Source organism: Struthio camelus, chromosome 18 (assembly GCF_040807025.1).
Source record: "Struthio camelus isolate bStrCam1 chromosome 18, bStrCam1.hap1, whole genome shotgun sequence".
Taxonomy (NCBI): domain Eukaryota; kingdom Metazoa; phylum Chordata; class Aves; order Struthioniformes; family Struthionidae; genus Struthio; species Struthio camelus.
The window spans coordinates 19,686,423-19,705,507 of NC_090959.1; the positions used below are offsets into that span (position 1 = coordinate 19,686,423).

At 41.5% G+C, this 19,085-nt stretch overlaps 1 protein-coding gene across 1 annotated transcript; it reads right to left on the bottom strand.

Moving 5' to 3' along the window:
* Nucleotides 1–220: 220 nt before the first annotated feature.
* Nucleotides 221–18,429, bottom strand: EPB42 (erythrocyte membrane protein band 4.2). The gene is given in 17 exon segments (XM_068912505.1): nucleotides 221–474; nucleotides 1,313–1,446; nucleotides 1,885–1,979; nucleotides 1,982–2,044; nucleotides 2,391–2,708; nucleotides 3,562–3,804; nucleotides 4,109–4,212; nucleotides 4,595–4,733; nucleotides 5,128–5,305; nucleotides 5,708–5,830; nucleotides 6,524–6,642; nucleotides 7,220–7,453; nucleotides 8,182–8,406; nucleotides 14,179–14,282; nucleotides 16,379–16,488; nucleotides 17,247–17,365; nucleotides 18,423–18,429. Coding segments are annotated over 17 exon segments (2,466 nt in total). The 3' UTR covers nucleotides 221–323.
* Between the last annotated feature and the right edge of the window lie 656 nt (nucleotides 18,430–19,085).

The window sequence follows — 19,085 nt, forward strand, 5'->3', positions numbered from 1 at the left end:
AATTGACTACGCTGTGGTGGGTTCAGCAAGTATGCATGATGAGAAACAGTGTCTGCTTGAACGTTTTGCCCATCTTTGTCAGAGTAAGGTTCAGCTTATGAGACCTGAGAGCAGGCATAACAGCAGATGGGAGAGAGTTGAGTTTGTACAAATAATTAAAGTCAAACATGGTTTTAAGCATAACTTTAATCAAACTGTTAAAATCTATGCTTGCCTACATTCTAGTATGTTTCTTCTATGGAGAGAGCCTACCTTAAGCTCATGGTACAGATTGTGACCACCCTTTTGAAAAGGGGACAGCAGGACCTGTTCTGAGTTGGGTGTCAGGCAGCCATAATGTTGATACTTTTGTAGCTCTTCAGGTTCTGGAGTTGAACGCAGTCCAGATGTGCAGTGAGTCTTCTGGGCCCTACTTGGGTGGAGGTAAACGGGATATGCAGCTGTTGAGTGCTTGTAGGCTCCACAGAGCCCAATCTGAAAAGCAAGGAGGGGAGATGATAGTGCAATTGTAGATCTTCGTTGCTAGACATGGGTGTGATGCCAAAAAAAAAAAAAAAAGTTGTGATTTAAGCTACCACACTGAAATTCTGATCTGACAGCAGTTTGGAAGGGAGTTATGGCAGGAAGGTTGAACTCCTCATGGAGGCATATAGGGTTACTTTGTCCTAATGCAGTTTCTTGAGAGAAATGTTACTTTTTCACGTGGAGAAGAGCATGTCTCTTTTGGTGACTCTTGGCTAAGTCAGGTTTGCCTGGTTCTCCAGCAGAGAAACGGAAGAGATTGTTAAAACTATAGCCAGGGACTGTTCTTATTGCTGGCGGGTAACGGGTGGAAATGCATGTCACAGTATGGTTTATTTCACAGATGTTCAAGTGGTTAGAGAAACAGAAAATAATTTCTAGATTGTATGGTTTAGTGGCCTGTAACTGTCTTATTTAATGTGCATTTCTGCCCAGTTCTTAGTTTTGTGGCACTTTCTTGTTATGCTTTATGTTGGCAGGGGACTTCCTTCTGCTTTCTAGGACTTTGGAGCTAGAGCTTTCATAAATGTCATACTAGCTTCAACTTCCGTGTTAAACATCTGTTTAAAATTCTAGTCTCTGCCTTTTCTCTTTTTCAGTGTGACTGAAATCTCCTGTGTTATCTGTAAGTAACGAAGGGAATGCCTGTGGCTTTTAGCTATCATAGTATCTTCCTGCCACCTTGTTGCCTGTTTATTCTGGGGGACAGCTTTTCCTGTGCTGGGGTTTCTAGCTTGTATTGTGTCTATTTTTCCACTTATCATTTTTAGATCAGTCAGTTGGCACTCACCTGTACTTCCTCTGTCTGTAAATGAGCCCTCGCCCTGCAACCAGTATGACACACTTCTCCAGGCGTTCATTGAGAGGGTTCAGGAAACTAATCTCTGCTGTGGTTGGCTGGTACTGTACTATGTTTTCTGGAAACTGTTGAGAGAAAGGAATGAATTGGAACTGAGAGAAGGAAAGAGAAACTTCTAAGATTAAAAAGGCGAGAAGTGCTTTTTTTGTGGTGAGGGTTTCGGCCTGGGCTGCCAGTTGCCAGCAGAGGCAAAGTCCAGGTTACTGTCTTCTAAACTACAGTCTTCTCCTGTGGTTTCCTACTGCAGCCGCTGACTTCCAGACATGGGAATTAATTAGGAGTCATCAAGATTTCCCTATACTCAAGCATGGACAAGCTAGAAGTGGGAGTACTGTATGCAACAGTGGAGCCCAACTCACCTCTTCCCAAACTGGTATCATAGTGTTTTGGAAAAAAAAAAAAAAAAAAAAAGCATGAGGAGAGCCACTCAGCCCAGCAAAATTTTTCTGCTGTATGAAAGCTGTTTTCTTGCTGCTGCAGTAACAGAACGAGATTGATCTAACTTCAGTAGTGAGAGGGGGGTTACAAATGCTGATCTCTTCCTGGGCAAAGTATATCTAGAACGAGTCCTCATCTCTCAGTATGGCAGTCAGCCTAGCAGATGGCTCTCTTCCATCTCTTTTCTGTACTGTGAGTAAGGCACAAAGACTTGCAGGGTGTTCGGTGGAATAAAAAGTAGTGAAATATAGATGACAGTGCAAGTGATGGTAAGTTCAGCCTAGTCTTAGTCTGCATGGCTCCGAAAAACATTTAGTGCTCAACATCGTACTCAAAGCTGCAGCCATTTAAAAGCTAAGTGTTTCCAGCTGGATATGCAAATTCAAAATCTTTAAGGTGTTCAGACAGCATGTGCTGCAGCCTGTTTTCCTCTCCCCCCTGCCAAGGTGATTTGAATCACCCACAACCAGTTATCTAGCCAATCATTTGTAAGCTGATGGCTAAGTGCATTTTTCCTTGAGTGAGAGGACTAGATATACTTTTCTAGCTATTCATCCAATAAAGTCCTTACCTTCTTTGCTTTTGAGGATGAAATGAAACTCTTCCTTCCAAAGCTGGGTAATGGGCACACCATTATAATGTAGAGATTGGGCCCCAAGTACCAGGCGCATAGCTTTTTCTCCACCACTGTGGTTAAACACTTTAATGGAAAGTGGGACATTCTGTCACAGTAGCAGAGAATTCTCAGATTGGAGGTGGATAAAAAGGTTAACTGGCTCTTCAAGGGCAGGAATGGAGCTAGACTCTGTTTTGTGGCTGCTGCTGGTTTTCTCAACTTCCTTTATCTTTTTATAAGCCTTCTCAAGTACCTCTTTTTCCTGAAGAGAACCTGTGACAAAGGGAGCACACATTTTAGTATTCTTTCATGCTTATTAGTGTAAAGAGGTAAATGCAGAAGGATGGAGTTGAATTATCCTGGCAGTGCTGTAGGTAACTGTTTCTGAGAGGTCAGATAGATATACCGTTGTGTTTCTGGTTGGAGGAGTTTAAGAATTTTGGCTGACAGGACATCTGGGTTTGCCTGAAAGATTCTAACTTGGAAAGATTTGTTATGGTTTTTGAAACAGTTTGATGTCAACTTCTATCAGAATAAAAGTGAGAGCTGGAAGTGGTAATAACTTAAGCTGCTATAGCAAGCTTTGCCAGAATTCATTGTTCAAGCAGTATTATGTTCTCCTGTGATGGACTGCAGCCAAGGAGACACCATATCATAGGCTAAAATGAGATGGCAGAGTTGGATGAGGAGAGCAGGCCTAAGTAATAGATTCTGAAGGGGGAGTTACTTTTTGAGAGAGGGATTTGGATAATATCTGGGAGCATAGCACTCCTTTTCAGAAAGCTGGAGTACAAGGGTATTGGGAGGTGAATGTAAAGAACTCTTACTCTGTCGGTAGCAGAAGTCAGGAAAGAAGGTTTTCCAAACAGGAAAGTGCCTGGTAGATAAAAGGCCTCTCCTGGCCTCCTAGAGAGCTGGTTACTGTAATTAGGGAGGACACAAACTGAGGGTATGATCTGTGCTTTCATTCTGCAGGCAGGAAGAGTAAGGTGTTGTGTCATTCAGGAAGGGGAAATAATGAGAAGTGGATGAGGATGATGCTCTGATATAGGCTTGCATTATTGTCCCTTCCTCTTCACTTGTAACTCTGGTGGGGGATGTGCTCAGCCTCTTGCCCACCCTGTACCTTCAGGATGCTTGTAGTCGTGTGTGATACCCTCACAGTGTTCAGTGCCTACACTCTTGGTGCTGATGTTATTGCCAGTGTACTTCATGCAACCGAGAGCTGGCTTGAGGATGTCATCTGCTTTGTGTATCCAGACCTGGCACTTGGCATTCATGGCAGCAAAGAAGTAGCAGACATCATAATCCACTTCTGTTTCTCCTTCCTTGATGGCTTGAACAGGGGCTGGCCCACAGAAGGATGGGCCTGACAGGAAAAAGTGGTCAAGTTAGAGTCAAATGGCTTACCAGCTAGGCCCATGCTATAAGTGTAGGCCCATACTGGGAGTGTAGAAGTATCTAGGTTAGGAGGACATCAGGGAGCTGTGCTGTGATGGAGCCCTTAGGGCTCCCCAAGCTGTACAAACAGCAGATCAAAGATGATTAATTGCTTAGAAGTCCATCAGTTGAGTCCCTGTCTTTATGCATCTTCCCACTGGAACTTGGGGAAGGGAGAGATATTGAATTGCTTTATTTCATTCCCCTTTCCCCGAGCCTATTTTTGATATTACCTTTGCTCTTCTCTTGGCAGGTGGCATCCATTGCCTGCCACCCACTGTACTCTGGTAGCAAGTCCCTTCGAGCCATGCAGCATTCGTTCCAAACATGGAAGGTCCTGTGAGAGACACCATCACCAGCTTATACTGGGGATTGAGCCCTGAGGTGCAGGAAAGTTCTAGCTGAATCACTGTCAATTAATACTCCTTCTGAAGAGCTCAGTGCGTGTTGGGGAAGGCAAAGGCTGTGGTTTTTGACACAAATGGAGTTTTTGCAGTTGGACTGGGCTATTATTCTTCCTTTACAGCCTCTAGGAGTAGGGCATTCGTGAGTTTTTGTTGCTGGGATTTCTCAAGAACAGATCAGGTAGACTGGCTCCCAGCTGAGCTGTCTCCCACCCATCTCCCTGCAGTTGTTTACCTTTTTCTTTTTCCCTTTGCCACTTCCTAAACCTAGGCATTGTCTCAAACTCCTATTTGGGCCATGCCATGTTTTCTCACCAGACACGGGTGCTCCTATCACGTGTCAACAGTGTCCCATCTTCATCATAACACTCATCCACACTCAGGCTGCTGTTAGTGTTGTGAGCCCATGTGAAGCCCGTGACCACCCTGGTAGGAATTCCCAGGCACCTCAGAACTGTACAGAGGAAAGAGTCATGAATCAGTTGTGCACCTTGCCATATCTCTGCTGATAAATATAGAACCCATTTTGGCACTAGGCCTATTGGAAATGCTGCCAGGCCTGCAATCTGGGCTTTGTAAGAGGCATTGCCCCTTCAAGAAGGCAACTATCACAGGTGCATTTATTGAATGGTGTGTACTGTCACTCTTTTAGCCCAAAGCTAGCCATGCTGAGTGTTGATGAGTAAGGAGATTATGGAGGAAACACTGAGGATCTGTCTTTCACCTAAAGATTAAAAGTTGTGTCAGTGGGATCCTTGTTAATCCAGGAATTTAGGTGTATGCTAGAGGTTCTGTGGACCAAATAAGACTCTTCTCAACACGCTTAAGTCTCTGAACCACCGCTGCACCTGAGCACATGACTGCAGCAAACACCCAGCACTGCCTGTAACAGACAGGCTTGCACTGCGATGCGACCCACTGCCAGAGGATGGAGCTGCTGCCCAGCCATTTGCAAGGGGGTGTCCCATCATAGTATTCCTCTGTCTTGCATTCTGTCAGGATCCCTCTAAGTTCATCGCAGTTCAGCTTCAGGGAAGAAGGAGAGAAAGATGGATTAAGGAACTGCCTCTTTTTAGTAGGTAAACCCCACCCTGTTTGATGAAGCTACTCCCAAGGCAGCTGAAACTAAAAGGATTTTTTAGTGCAAAGCATGAAAATCATGGCTAGGCATAACAGGTTCAAGTCTCCTGTGAGATTCATCTAGTAAGTGTGCTGTCACTGCTAAGAAACTCCAGCAGCACTATGTGTTTGCTGTATGAGTGTCAGGAGGGGCTGGAGATGGCAGGGAGGTGTTGTTTGGAACAGTGCTGGGCAGGCTTAGTTCTTTGGTCAGGAGGTTGCCATAAATTGGGATTGAGAAGATTCTAGCCTTTGCTCTGCATTTGGATCTTCTCTGCTAGGGTCAGGGCTGCTGTCTGCTGTCCTTACCATGGCAGCAACTGTGCAGCAGATATAGATAGGGTTCTTGCGGTGGGTGTGATTCTTGTCTTGTTGGTGGCGTTCACCTACGTCCAGCAGTGTGAAGCAGATGTCTATAATATCCTCCTCAAACTGAAACAAGAACACATCGTCTCAGGAAATCTGGCCTGACTGTTTCTTCTCTGGAGTCTCTGCAGATAATTTCTCCCTTTCTACTGATAAGTGGGCTGTGGAGGAGAGCTCCAGGCAAAGATCTGAAGGAGGAACACAGCATACTAAGTGCAGACCTATAGCTTTATTGAAGAAAGGTGGGAAATGCCTTAGTATGACGCTGCCTCCCCTGACTGAGGGGAATTCAGGCTTTTCTCAAACATTCTCCAGGTTGGCACAGAGGTAAGCTGTGATCTGCTGACGCTGAAGTGGAATGGAATGCAGGCCTCATCACTGGCTGGGCCAGATAACCTTGGGCAAGTTGGAAAATCCCCTTGTCCTCACTTTACCTGTAAAATGGAGACAGTATTACTGAGCACTGTAAAGTGCTTTTATATCTGTTGTTGAGGGCAAAGCACATAAAGCCCAGATACAGATCAATGCCTTTCTTCATAGAGGACAGTCTGAGAAGGTAGCTAAAATTACATATACTTGGTTCTGGGGCTTCATACACAGTTCTTGCACAAAGTCTCAGACAAACATGATGAGTGCAGAGGGCAAGTTCTTTCATCAACACCACTGTATGGAAATGAGTAGCATTCTATACGCTCAGGAGATCTGCCCCCTTCCTCTGCTTGTGGCTGTAAGAGAGCACAGGCATATCAAACCTCTTACCTGACTAAAGTCCCAGGGCTGTGCCAAGACTGCATTTTCAGTCCCTCCATAGATGATACCATCTTGGTTTAGGATGTACTCCTGCCGCTGTGCCTCATTAGCCAAGAACCCTTCATCATCTAGATGGAGGAGAGGGGAGGAAAAAGGAAGAAAGCATTCCTGGTCTCAGATGCAATTGCATCTCTGTTCATCAGAAGATTTCACTATGCTTAGGCAGTCCCTATCTGAGGGAAAATGCCACTGATTCTGAATCAGGCAGGAAAGAACTATTTCATTGCAGTCTCTGTCTGTCCAGTCTAAAATGTTCCTCCAGCCCTAGGCTGTTGTGCTAGCCCGCTCTTTTGCTGTCTTGGCTTTTGGCTTCTCTGTGCCTAAGAAGAGTACAGTGGCCTTGATCAGGCCAATTATAATTTTGACTCATCTTTAAATCTTTATTATAGGAAATGCTTTGAGGTTATCAAACGTTTTTACCTTAGCAGGAGAACAGGGCACTGACAAGAGTATGGCAGGAGTACTGAGGCAGGCAGCTTTGAGCTGTGCTAGGCCTCTTTCCTGAGGTGCTGTGAGAAGCGGGGCAGGAGTAGGGGGGAACACTAAGTGAACCAGCCTCAACATCTCCCAGGAGTGTGCTGGAGCTTAAAGCTGTTTATTTGAAGTGACTGAGCCCAGCCTACCTTTTCATTGCTGATCACATACCTTGGCACCAGGGATTAAAGGGAAGGGTGAAGTTGCCCAGTAGACAGTAAGACTTGGAGGCATGTAAGAGCAGAGCCTACTGGCCGATGGCAGCATTGGCAGGCGTGTTCACAGAGATGGTCCAGGAGTGCGAGTCCTGCTCCTCTAGCGCTGCGCTCCACTTCTTCTGGTCTCCCAGGATGGAGATGGGAAATTCAATCTGGGTTCCATCTGCTTTGGATGGATGGGATCCTGCAGCCAAAGGCATCTGGTTATGTCTACTCCAGACATGCATCCCCACCCCCTGCAGGTTGCAGGGACCATATCTAGATCTGGAGCCATAGCTCTCCTTTTATGTGGGAGACTCTTAACTCTTTAGCAGCTTAATGCTGCTGTCTTAGCCTTTAGTGAATCTTCCTGAGGCTTGTGCTGGAGTCAAGCACAAGTCAAGCGCTCCTTGTTTGAAAGTGGAACATGTACTTCATTGCTTTGTAGAAACCAGGAAGAGCCACACTGGTGCAGACCTGCTGCTCCTGAGATTCAGTGTCCTGTGACAAAAGCCACAGCCAAATGCTCAGATTGCAGTAGAACAAGCTGGGGGCACATGGTGCTCCCCTCCTGAGGGGTCTCAGTAGAAAACACTCTGTAACAGAAAACATTTCTAACAGGCTAGCCAAGTTAGAACTTTCCTAAACCAAAAGCCAGGAGTGAGGACAGTCCCTGTGAGTCCTTTCACATCATTGAGTTGTGAACCTGCATTGGCTACTGTGCTGGAATGTCTTTTCCAGAAAGATAACTAGTCTTGACCCTGCCTGCCAGTCGCAGTAGCAGTAGACTCTACGCTGGCTTAGATAAAGTTCACTTGCCTCGCTTCTGAATGTGGACACATCTGTCTGGCTCTAGAGGTGGCTTTTGCCACCAGCTCTGTTCTTCAGGTGGGTGGAGCACCAGAGCTGCGATAGGCACAGTAATGGTGTTTCCTGTCTGTACTATCAGGAAGGTTCTCTTCAGCTGCTGCAGGTAGTTGTGTATAGGAGCTGTGAAGCTCACAGTGATGGTGAATGGCTGCCCCCGCCTCACCGCAAGCCTTTCAGTGCTGATTTCTTCTGTGTGGTGGTGATTATTGTTCACTGTGATCTTGAAATCACACTTTTTTGTGCTCAGACCTGTAGCATGACAAGAGATAGAGTGAGCTTGGGTGGAACCACCTCAAAATGAGGAAATGTGTTAAAAGCAACAACTAAAAAAGATGAAATGTCTGTAGCATAATGCAGACTATTTTAAAACATCACACTGGAGACTTGGACTAAATACACTGCGACTCTTAAAGTTGCCATAAAATAAAAGGAAGGTCATTGCATGGAGAGATAATTGGTCAAAAGATAGGAAACGAGGCAGCAGAAATAAACAGTTTTCACTGTGGAGAGAGTCACCAGCAGTTTTGCAGAAATCTATGATCTTTCACAATTCATAAATAGTTCAAGAAACCCATTAAAAAAAATCAGGTGGCAAAGCTTGCTCAATCATTCTGAGTAGTAAAGATGAGGGAGGCAGCTTTGAAGAAGTTGTAGAGGAATCTTTGATTTTGAATGTCTAGGCCATAAAACAGCAAGTAGAGATCAGTGTAGATACATGTAAAATAGGAAAAAGGGACGTAATCTAATATAAACAGTGATGCATTCAGTGGTAAATGTAGCCATGCCAGGACGAGATTTTGGACTTATACTAGATAGCCATTGCAAAATCTGGTCCACTGAGCTTGGCATTTTTCTTATTGTTTGCATATTAGATTTTACAGTTGTTTGCTTCTGTGTGTCAGTTAAACTAAATGCAGACTCTCTTAGTTTTAGTAATTCACAGCATAGCCTTAATTGTATAAATTTGCTTTGATTGCTTTGATTTTTATGAGTAAGCATGGAGGTCACCAGATTTGCAAAAATCAAGAAACAATATAAGCAGAATGGGGAGATGGGCCAAAAAAATTCTGTGAGATTTTTGTCAACAAATTCTTATATATCAATTATATATGATTTTAATATGCATTTTGGACTTGATTTTTATTAAAAGAAATAAACAGTATATAATCACTGATTCATGCTCTTTCAGTGTATTAAATTGTCTAAACATAAGCCAATTGATCATTTTCAAAATTCTGATTTTCTTGCATAATCATCACCATTCCTTTGTAATGGCTGTGTATATGATAGTACCATCTCCTGGTTAAATTGGCCACTGCAAGTAGTGATTGCTAAGTGGGGTGCACTGGTGAATATTTTGTTAGCTGTGAACAGAGAACTATTGATTATTATCCCTTTGTATCTTTCACGACGCCAAAAAGGGGCTAAGAAATAAATTTGTTGAAAGTCTTTAACACACAAAAGAAACTTCTATATGCCGTGCTCAAAGTGCTTTTAGTGCCTTTCCATCTAGTGACGATTTTCGGTTCTAACTTAGATATTTGAGATTTCCTATCTGAAATTTCAGAGAAAGAAACAGGAATTGCGCGTTACAGAGGTCAAAATGCTCAGCAGGAGGAAGTGCTGAGATTATCTACTTATGAGTTGCCTCTCTTTCTCTCTGGAATATGGGGTTCTCATATTTAGGTTTCTTTAATTTTTGTCAGTTCATTCATCTGTGAGTTCAAAAGCCATTCATGTCTGATTCAAGACATGTTCCGTAAAGGCAAGTCCATAAAACTCTCTGTATAACTGATGGTACTAATATGCTGTAGCCACTTCTTTATCTTGCAAATGTAACTGCACTGTCAAAAAGTTGGGTTTGAACTGGTTCAGCTATTTTGCTATAGGCAACCAACAATTTGCATCTCTCTATATAGGCTCTCTGAACTTTTAAACATGCTGGTAGATATTTCCAAAGCGTACATAAAAGTATTTTTGTTCCTTATATTTTGGTGGTAAAAAGGTGATTACGCCAACACTTTGGAGTAACATTTCTTCTGTACATCTGGTGTAACTGTACATACACATACACAGCCACAGTTGTATATGCAAGTTCCCCTCCTCCGTTACTCGTTGCCTAGCTTCAATACAAGGCTTTCTGCTGACAGTGATATGTTCTGTGTCAGGAGGTGGGGAGGTGAACAGTCCTTCAGATACAATGGTTTTGCCCTCAGATCCTCTAGCAAAGTTCAGACCCTTCAGAAGAATAATATATTTAGTCTGAACTGTAAAGTGCAAATTTGTAAATCTTTTAACCTATTTTGTCTTACATACTTGTTTTAAGGATGGTTCTTCTTTCATATGCTTCATATTCTTTCATATTCTTCTTTCCAGCTCAGATTAGTACCAGGTTTATTATTCAGGCTTCCTTTTATTCAAGCAGTCTAAGCAAGTAGCCTACCACTTACATTGAGAGCTCAAGCTCTCCTTTATTACAATATGTATTCCACTCCATTGTACAGTACAGTTGTAAGTACACTTATCAACATAATTTGCTCATGCTTTTAAAACACATAAATAATGCTTCTGATATGTATCATTTGAAAAACTATAATTTTAGCCACACCAGCACTCTGCTTGTGCTAATGTCAACCTCTGAATTCAAAACTGCGGTATCATTAACACCAGCATTTGCATGTTTAACCTCATGTGCACAAGATCCATGAGACCATCTGCATGAAATCCCTTCTTCATTGTAATGATTCAATAATAGTTAACATTCACTCAGCCAAAATTAACCAAGCCTAAACCTATACTTGTCCGTAAACTTCAGCAAAACCATAAGTATGTACAGCTTGCCAGACTGGATCAGAACAAAGGTTCATCCAGTCTAATATCTTGTTTCTGACAGTACACAACAGAAGATGACTCAGAAGAGTGTGCCTGAGCCTTACCCTAGCAAATAAGGCATTATCTCATATTAGATGATTTTCAAGATTGAGTATGTCATGCTGTACAGGATTTAATTTCACTATGAGAGTACTTGTTAATTATAAATGTTCTTTGTAGTAATCCCCTCCTGTGTTTCCAGTCTACCATCTCATTAAGTGGGAATCATTGCAACACACATGGTGCTGTAATCGCAGCTGAGCTGTCTCTTTATGCTGAGCTCTCTGTCTTCACTTGATGCAGTTGATGTAAAACTCTGCATGGTGTGTAAGCAATAATTGCATTTCCACTCTGCATTTACCAAGCTGAATTTCACTGGTTGTTGTACTGTCATCTGTTTTGCTGTGTTGGGCCTACTTGAAGTTCCTCATAGTTTTTTTGGCCCTGAGTAATTTAAATGGCTTTATGTCACGAGTGGATTTTGTACCCTTTTTGTACTCAGTTCTTGCATTGCTTCTTCTGAATGCCCTTATCCAAGTCCTTTGAGAGTCTAGATAAGTGTTGTCACTTTTCTGTATCCACTGTGTCCCTGACATGCTCACAGAAGTCTAAAGGAAAAGTGATCCATAGGATCCTTTGAAGTATCCATCTTACTGTTATCTTGATAGCTTTTTGGGATTCTTGTTTTACAGGCCCAAACATATATCTGTAAAATTCTGCATTTTCCTTATTATCTTTAAAAGTAGAAGCTTCAAATGTTACAGTAGAATCATTAATAATTAGGTCTCTTTCTGAGTGCGGTGATCAAAAATATGGACAGCTAAGTGTCCCTATTTGGATGTCAGCATTTCCAGCTCTGACATGGCACATCCATGAAGTAGATATGAATTTTACTCTTTGGTGGAATTTCTTTGCCTCTTTTGAGCAACAAGAAATGCTTAAACTGTGCCTTTTGTTTTGTATTTTATAGTGAGCAGCATCCCCCACATTTGGTACGTGAGTGTGATAGCTACCAACTGCTAAAGAAATGCAAATTTGGTAACAGCCACAACATCCACGTGCTTTGGAACTACGAACTATGGCTATTTCTGATTTTTCTTTTTTTTTTTTTTTTTAAAGTGTAAAAGGGTAGAGATTTAATTGATTGTCTGAATCAAGGTCCTAGAAGCTTAGATCAAGAGAACAGTGTGGTGGGGAGAAACATTCACCATTCCAGTGACCTTGATGCTAATGTCTTTCAAGACTTTATAGGATAAGTCTTGAAAATATGACTGGGTCACTTCAGCTAGCACTTGCTTGATTTTTTTGAGTGATCAGAATGGAACGAGGGCTGGGTCAGCCTCTTGTGTGCTCTCAGTTTTAAACTACATATTTGTAAAGAAAATGCTGATATTTAGCCAGATTTTACTTCACCAACTGCTATTGACTTCTGAGTAAGGGCTGTGTGAAGATTGTAGGTTTGGCAAAAGGTATTTAAATCTTTCCTTGGGCAGTTAAACATTTTTCTCTGCAACAATCATTATTTTAATTGAACACTTGTCTCACGTCTGGCACACAGGAAGAATGTGCATTTATTGTATGTGACACCAGACAGATAGGTCTTCATTTTAATACTGAGACTGAACTGGGTGTGGTTGCTGAGCACTGACACCCTGACAACACCCCCCCCCCCCCAAGTGTTGCAAAGCTTGGACCTTTGCACAACCTTTAGAGCTGATTTTTCTTTGAACAGGTGGCTTCCTTTAAAAACAGTTAATTCGGATGAGACCGTGTCTAGCTCTTGTGACAAACAGTGTGTCTCAACTCATTTCCTGGATTGTATTTTAAAAGAAATACCTAAGGAATTTGAATGGTTTGGCTATACTGTGCGTTAAATGTAATGATAGTCTGCGTTCTTGCAAGACTGAATGAGATTTTGTGAATACAATCACTACGTCAAGGCCTTTTCTGAGGCTTTAGAAAAGAGTGGGATGCTCTGGCTTTACCAAGCCCCTGCAAGACTTAATTAGTGGGCACAAAGTTACATACTCCCCCCTCCTTTGCCTGGAGAAATCTGCATTTCCTTTTGTGCGTGTGCGTATGTGTGTTTGCTCTTTGCAATCTTCATTCCACTCTCTCTGGGCTGACTAGTTCTGCCAAGCTTCGGAATCCCTTGTAAGGATATATGTGGGTGGCAAAACATCGTAAATGATGTCATAAAACTGGAGTTCACGTGTTTTGGAAATTTTGCTGGCTTTAAATCAAAGAAATTTAAATTTATCCCGGAGTCAGTCTGACACATTATTTCTGGGGGCAATTGAGACTGCGTTCCGTTGCAGTGCTAGATGTTGCCAGGAGGAAAGAGGCAAATTATCTCTTAGAAACATTCAAGTCGCTGCTGTTTTGGTTTGTTAAACTCTCCAAGGCATGGGCACGTTGCTGGCGTTTAGATACTGTGCCATAACGTCTTTCTCACAGGAGAGGATGATGACCTACTTTAAGCAGCTATGTGGAATGAGGATGTATGACTGTTAATTGTGAATTTTCATACATCCTTCTGGTCATATGTTATGTCCTGAGCCTACTCTTCTGATCTTCTGCTTTCTGAGCATTTCTGGAAGTATTACAAAGTGTCTGACTTTTAGACTGAAAAATCAGTCTTATTTTTCTGTCTGATTGGTGATATACGCATGCAAGGAAACAGAGGTGGACCTTCCTCTGACCTAAGTTGGGAGGGTGGATACAATGGTTTTGTAAGATACAGATAAAGGGCTGGAAGAAGTGTTTGGCAGCAGGTATGGTCAGGTAAAAACCTTGAAGGTAGTGCGTGTACAGTAGAAAAATACATGTCATAGGCTGCTTTTTTCAAGTAGTCTCTTAGGCAAATTTGGCCAATTCTCCACATTTTATTGCAAGAACTTTCTGACTTGGAGCCAAGTAAAAACACCAAACCCCATCCTTCCAAATTTTATCAAAGTGCAGTAGTCCAAAATAATTAGGACCAAGGCATTAACTGATTACTTGTGTTGGTTATGGCTTCTGATCGCTACTACGGTCTGTTAGCCCTAGAATAGATTCAGACTAACGGGATGAGATTACAAAGCCAAAGGAGTTGGCTACAAGGAGTAGACAGAAGAGAGTTATCCCTCAGTTACAGTAAGAATATTTAGGAGTAAGAATACTTACAGCTTTGTGTATTTACAACAGTTTTACCTTTGCTTCTTTCCTGGGGAGCTGCATCCAGAACCTGCCACCCATCATAAAAAGAGCCAAGTTCTCTTCTAATGAACCAGCTTTCATTCCAGACATGGAAAATCCTATAAGGGAAGGAAAATAGAGAATTTCTGACTAATCCAGTTCATTCATTTGATGTGTTTCTGGTGCAAGGCAAGAAATTATCCTAGTCAAGTGAATGATAATTCCTCTGTGGCGAAGCCAAATCTCTTCTCCTTTCTTGAGTACCTCTTTCCACCACTACCTTTACCAGCTTTTTGTGTTTTGTTCTCTGAGAAATGGTGGAGTGTTATGTACAAAATAATATTTAAAAAAAATTATTACATTGCAGAGTCAAGTACTCAATCTAGACATTCCAGAACTATATGTTGTATAGTTGAAGGTCTCATGTGTACATTACTATCTTGAGGTATCAATTCACAATTGCTTTATACTTCATGTGACCCTTGTCCCATTCAGTCCACAGGTCTAGGGTGCTCAGTGAATGAATCACTGTACATACAGTAGAATGCATATGTGCAGTGTAGTAGTTTCTGTCCACTTGTTTGTCAAAAGCATAATTTTTGACAGAAAGCCTCGCTGAGATGAAAGAAATAGCAAGTTCTTCCTAATGAGATGAGGGGTGGGATAGGATTTTTCTCTGCTGTAGTCAATGCATTACCTTTACTTTAGTAACATCTCTCTATTGTGTAAGGGATGTGTAATGATAGCAGTCGTGAAAGACTGAGACAACTAGAAGTGTTTAGCAGAGGAGCCGAGTCTAAAGCTTATGGACTTCTGAGAATGCTCTGTGCTAGGATTCACAGGACAAGTTGATCTGATTTGGGGGTAAGAGTATAGTCACTCTTTTTTCTTAATTATTTTTGGAAACATTAAAACTATCATATTGTAAGAACAGAATGAGAAGCCATATTAAAAAAGATTATATGTTAAATAGCAGTGGTGCCAAGTGTCTCCACTGTTAAGTCTTCGGAATAATGCAACTGACTACATCTTGTGTTCCTGAACATGCTCTTCTCTTCATTCTTTGCTACAGCGTTTCATGTCATTGGGAGGGAGTTTGGGATCCAAGTCTTGTGATCAGATGAGAATGTAATGGAAAAAATATTAAGAAAATGTTGATATGTACCAAACACTGTCTTCATTCAAGTATAGGGTCTTTCCAGAAATGTCAATGTATTTATCGATACTCAGATTTATATTCGTATCATGGGCAGAGTTAAAATTTGTCATGACACGGGTAGGTATTCCCAAGGATCTCAGAACTGCAATATATAATACTGTAAAAGTGCTATAAACCTATTTTGCAGACATTTAGAAAGTACTCATATCTTTTTCTTGTCAAAACAGTGTATTATATATGCTTTTCGAGGTAAAAGAAACCCTGAGAAACTTCCCCCTCAGATATGCTGCAGGGATGTAATGTAATCATTGTACACAATTGCTTATATGACACTTCCGTTCACATGGTGCTCTTAGCTGCCGTGTTCTTTTCTTTTTAAGAAGAGTTAGATTCACATACTTGTTTAATCTTTCAGCCTTCATCTTATTCTCTCTCCCTGTGTTTGCTTCTATTACCTGCTTCTTTTTCCTCTTGGTCTCTAGGATATACCTCTTGATTGCATTATTCTCCCTTTCTGTTTTCCCTGAAGTGACTCTTGTCTCTCAGAGCAGCTCTAAGTGGAAACAGCTAGGATGAAATGTTTCTCCTTGCTTACAGCTCCCTTTAAAGGCCCTCAGAATTGTGATTTGATTTTGTGTCACAAAAAGGCTAGACGCAACAGTAGAAAACTTACATCCTAAGGAGCCAGGCTTACAAGAGCACTGATTTTCTCTGAATCCTAGCTTGGAAGGAGCAAACCTAGCTCTTTCTGCCAACCCAGCTTGGTAAACAGCTTTGTGCCTTGTTTGATGACTTGCAGTAGCGGGCTGCAGTATCACAACCTGTGGCTGTTTAAAATAGAAAATAACCCTTCATACATGAAGAGCATAGGTTCTTTACTTTCTCTGTCAAAACTGCAGCAGCTTCAACAATAACAGCCCAAGGTAAAAACTATAGGAATGCTAATAAGCTTCCTTTTTGATAGTATTCTTCTTCCGTTCCGGCATACCTGTGCACATCACTCCTGCAAAGACCCAGCATTGGCCATATCATACAGGTTTGTATCTCCCTCGGTACCACTTTCGAAGGACGGTCACGCTTCCACTCCAGTGCAAGGGATTGGTTCCTGAGCAGTACTTTCCGTTCCACTTCCCTTGCACCACTCCTTTTTCATCATTACTGTTAACCTGAAAGAATCCTTCTCATGAGTGAATTACAATATTTATAGAAAAGAGGAGAGAAGGAAATAGATAGAAAATGACCCTCTTTATACCATGGGTCTGATTGGTCGAGTGATGAAACACAACGCTTGAATCTTAGGTAGAATTTTGTCTGCTTACTCAAGTGCAGCAATTGGATCAAATTCAGATCAGGCTGATCTGGTCTGATGATTCAAAATCACCTTGCTTTTCAGTACAAGTGTTCCCAAATGTGATGACTGCCAGCCCCTTTAAATTTTCTGTATTTTGTTGATTTGCTTTACCTCCTTGTGTATCATTATTCTGTTACATTGTGTATTCGGTGTCAGTTCATATTCTCAAGTAATGTACATGTAAGCTAGAAGTACCTATTTCTTCTTCTCTTCTTAAACAAACTAGTCCTGCCAATCTGTGCCTGACTTGAACGTGCATATGTTGCAACTCTGAATATAATATATATAGTTTGTTCAAGTGTGTTAAATGTGGTTGCATGTATTTGTGCATATCCATCTTAGAGACCCATTTAAATGTTGTGTGTAATTGCGCAGAAAGCAGTTAAGTTCTTTTTTAATGATAGATTTTTTTCCTTCAGTATTTGGACTATCTAAAATATATATATAGTTGCAGGAAATCAAAAGTGAAAGAGGAATGATGAACTCTTATGAGATAATGATTCTGTCTCTTCAAGACCCTCATCCTTCCACTATTCTTCTTTTTCAAAGCTCTGGAATAGGTGATGCGTTTACCTGTCCGTTATTCCATGCCTCTTGCTGGATATACTTTTCCAGTCCCTGAAACATGATTCCACTGTCATTCAGGACGTACTCCTGTCGCTCCTTTTCATTAGCCATATAGACATCATCATCTAGAAACAGAATGAGACAAGCTAGCTTAAAGGACGGTTGTCTTACTGTAACGGGAAATCTCCTCTCACAGGGAGTTCTAAGGAACAGCCTATGCATTCAGGCTTAGGACTCCCTGCTATACCTCCATGGTCATTTATGGAATGAATGACATAAGTGTGAAGTTCCTTTGATGGGAACTGCAAATGGTCCTATCTCCTCACTGTTTTCAGTATGTATCTCACTGGTAGATACTGGCTGGTTTACAGCAGAGCACAATATCAGAGGAAAAAAATTAGAGAATAAATATTTGAAATATTTCCCGCCTCTGATTTCTTACTGTCCTAGCAAGAGGCTGGATCGTCCATGTAGTGCAACACTGAAAAAGGAATGAAAACAAGGTCCTTGATGCTGAGCAGAAAAATCATACTGTAGTTGTCACTGACACACTGACAAGTGTGTGCTCTACTGCGGCACCCAGATTTCCCGACTGAGACAATGAGATATCTGAAGGACACACGATACGTTAAAACATACTTGGACACCAGGGATTGAAGAGAAGCACAAACTGGCCCAAGAACGTAGAAGAGACCTTGTTCCCAGAAACAATGTGGAGTTTGAGTTTGTATCATCCAATGATAACATTTGCTGGGCTGGATATCGTGAAGTTCATGCAGTCAGGCTCACTAGGCCACCAGGTGACCTGTCCAAGGCCATTCATCATTTCAGTATCAGAGAGGGACTAGAGTCTGGGCCTTCTATGTGCCAGCTGGATGCTCACATCACTACCCACAGTGTTGCTTTGGTGGCTGCAAAAGCGCTGTATAGAATAGGTAGATAACGGGTATGATAGAGAATCTTTTTTTCACTATTTCTCAGTAATAGAAAAATAGAATTTCAAGATCCATGAGATCAAGAAAAGAAGATCAATTCTACTACAATAACCCATAATTTAATTAAAAAAGAGCTAGTTTTCCAAAAGAACAATTTGATGTAATTTATTCTGTTTCCTCAGCAAATATCAGCTACCGTTATTGGAAGAGCGCTGTCTGGAGCAAACAAGCTATGTTTTTAACTTACCAGCCATAAGGTTTCTTTCTTCTTTTCCACACTTGTGAGTAGTTCAGGCTATGGATACAAAACTGCTCAAGAACACTGAATCCTCTTCCACCAACATTAATAATGACAGGCTTAAGACTCTCTGACTCCACTAAATAAGCTAGAGTTTATACAAGCTAGGCGTGACCTGTGGTTCCTAGATACTGTTGTAGTAATGTCCTACTAAATCATCCTACTTAAAAAACTACTTAAACAAGCATAATTACATTCAAGATTGTGCAGTTGAAAACTGGTAAATGGCTGAGAAAGGGTGATAAATATTATCCTGGTATCTCGAGTATGAAGAGAGGAAAACGTCTCAGATGATTAGGTCTAATGAAGGAAATACGATCTTTAAGTAGAAGAAGAAACTTAAGTAGACAGAAGAAACTTCATTTTGGATAATATAGTTTGTTTTCAGCTTGGATTTTTGAAGACTGCATGTACAGAGGACAGGGCAGGTATAGGCAAATATCCTACGTGTATTCTATGACTTGGGTGTATGGGAAGTGGAGTAATCTAAGTAATCTTGTGATATATTAGTGTTACTGTCACTCAGTAGCATAGTGACTTTGTATGGCCTAGTCCATACAAATAAAGACAGGCCTGCCTGAAAATCTTTCAAGTAACTGCATAATTTGTTCT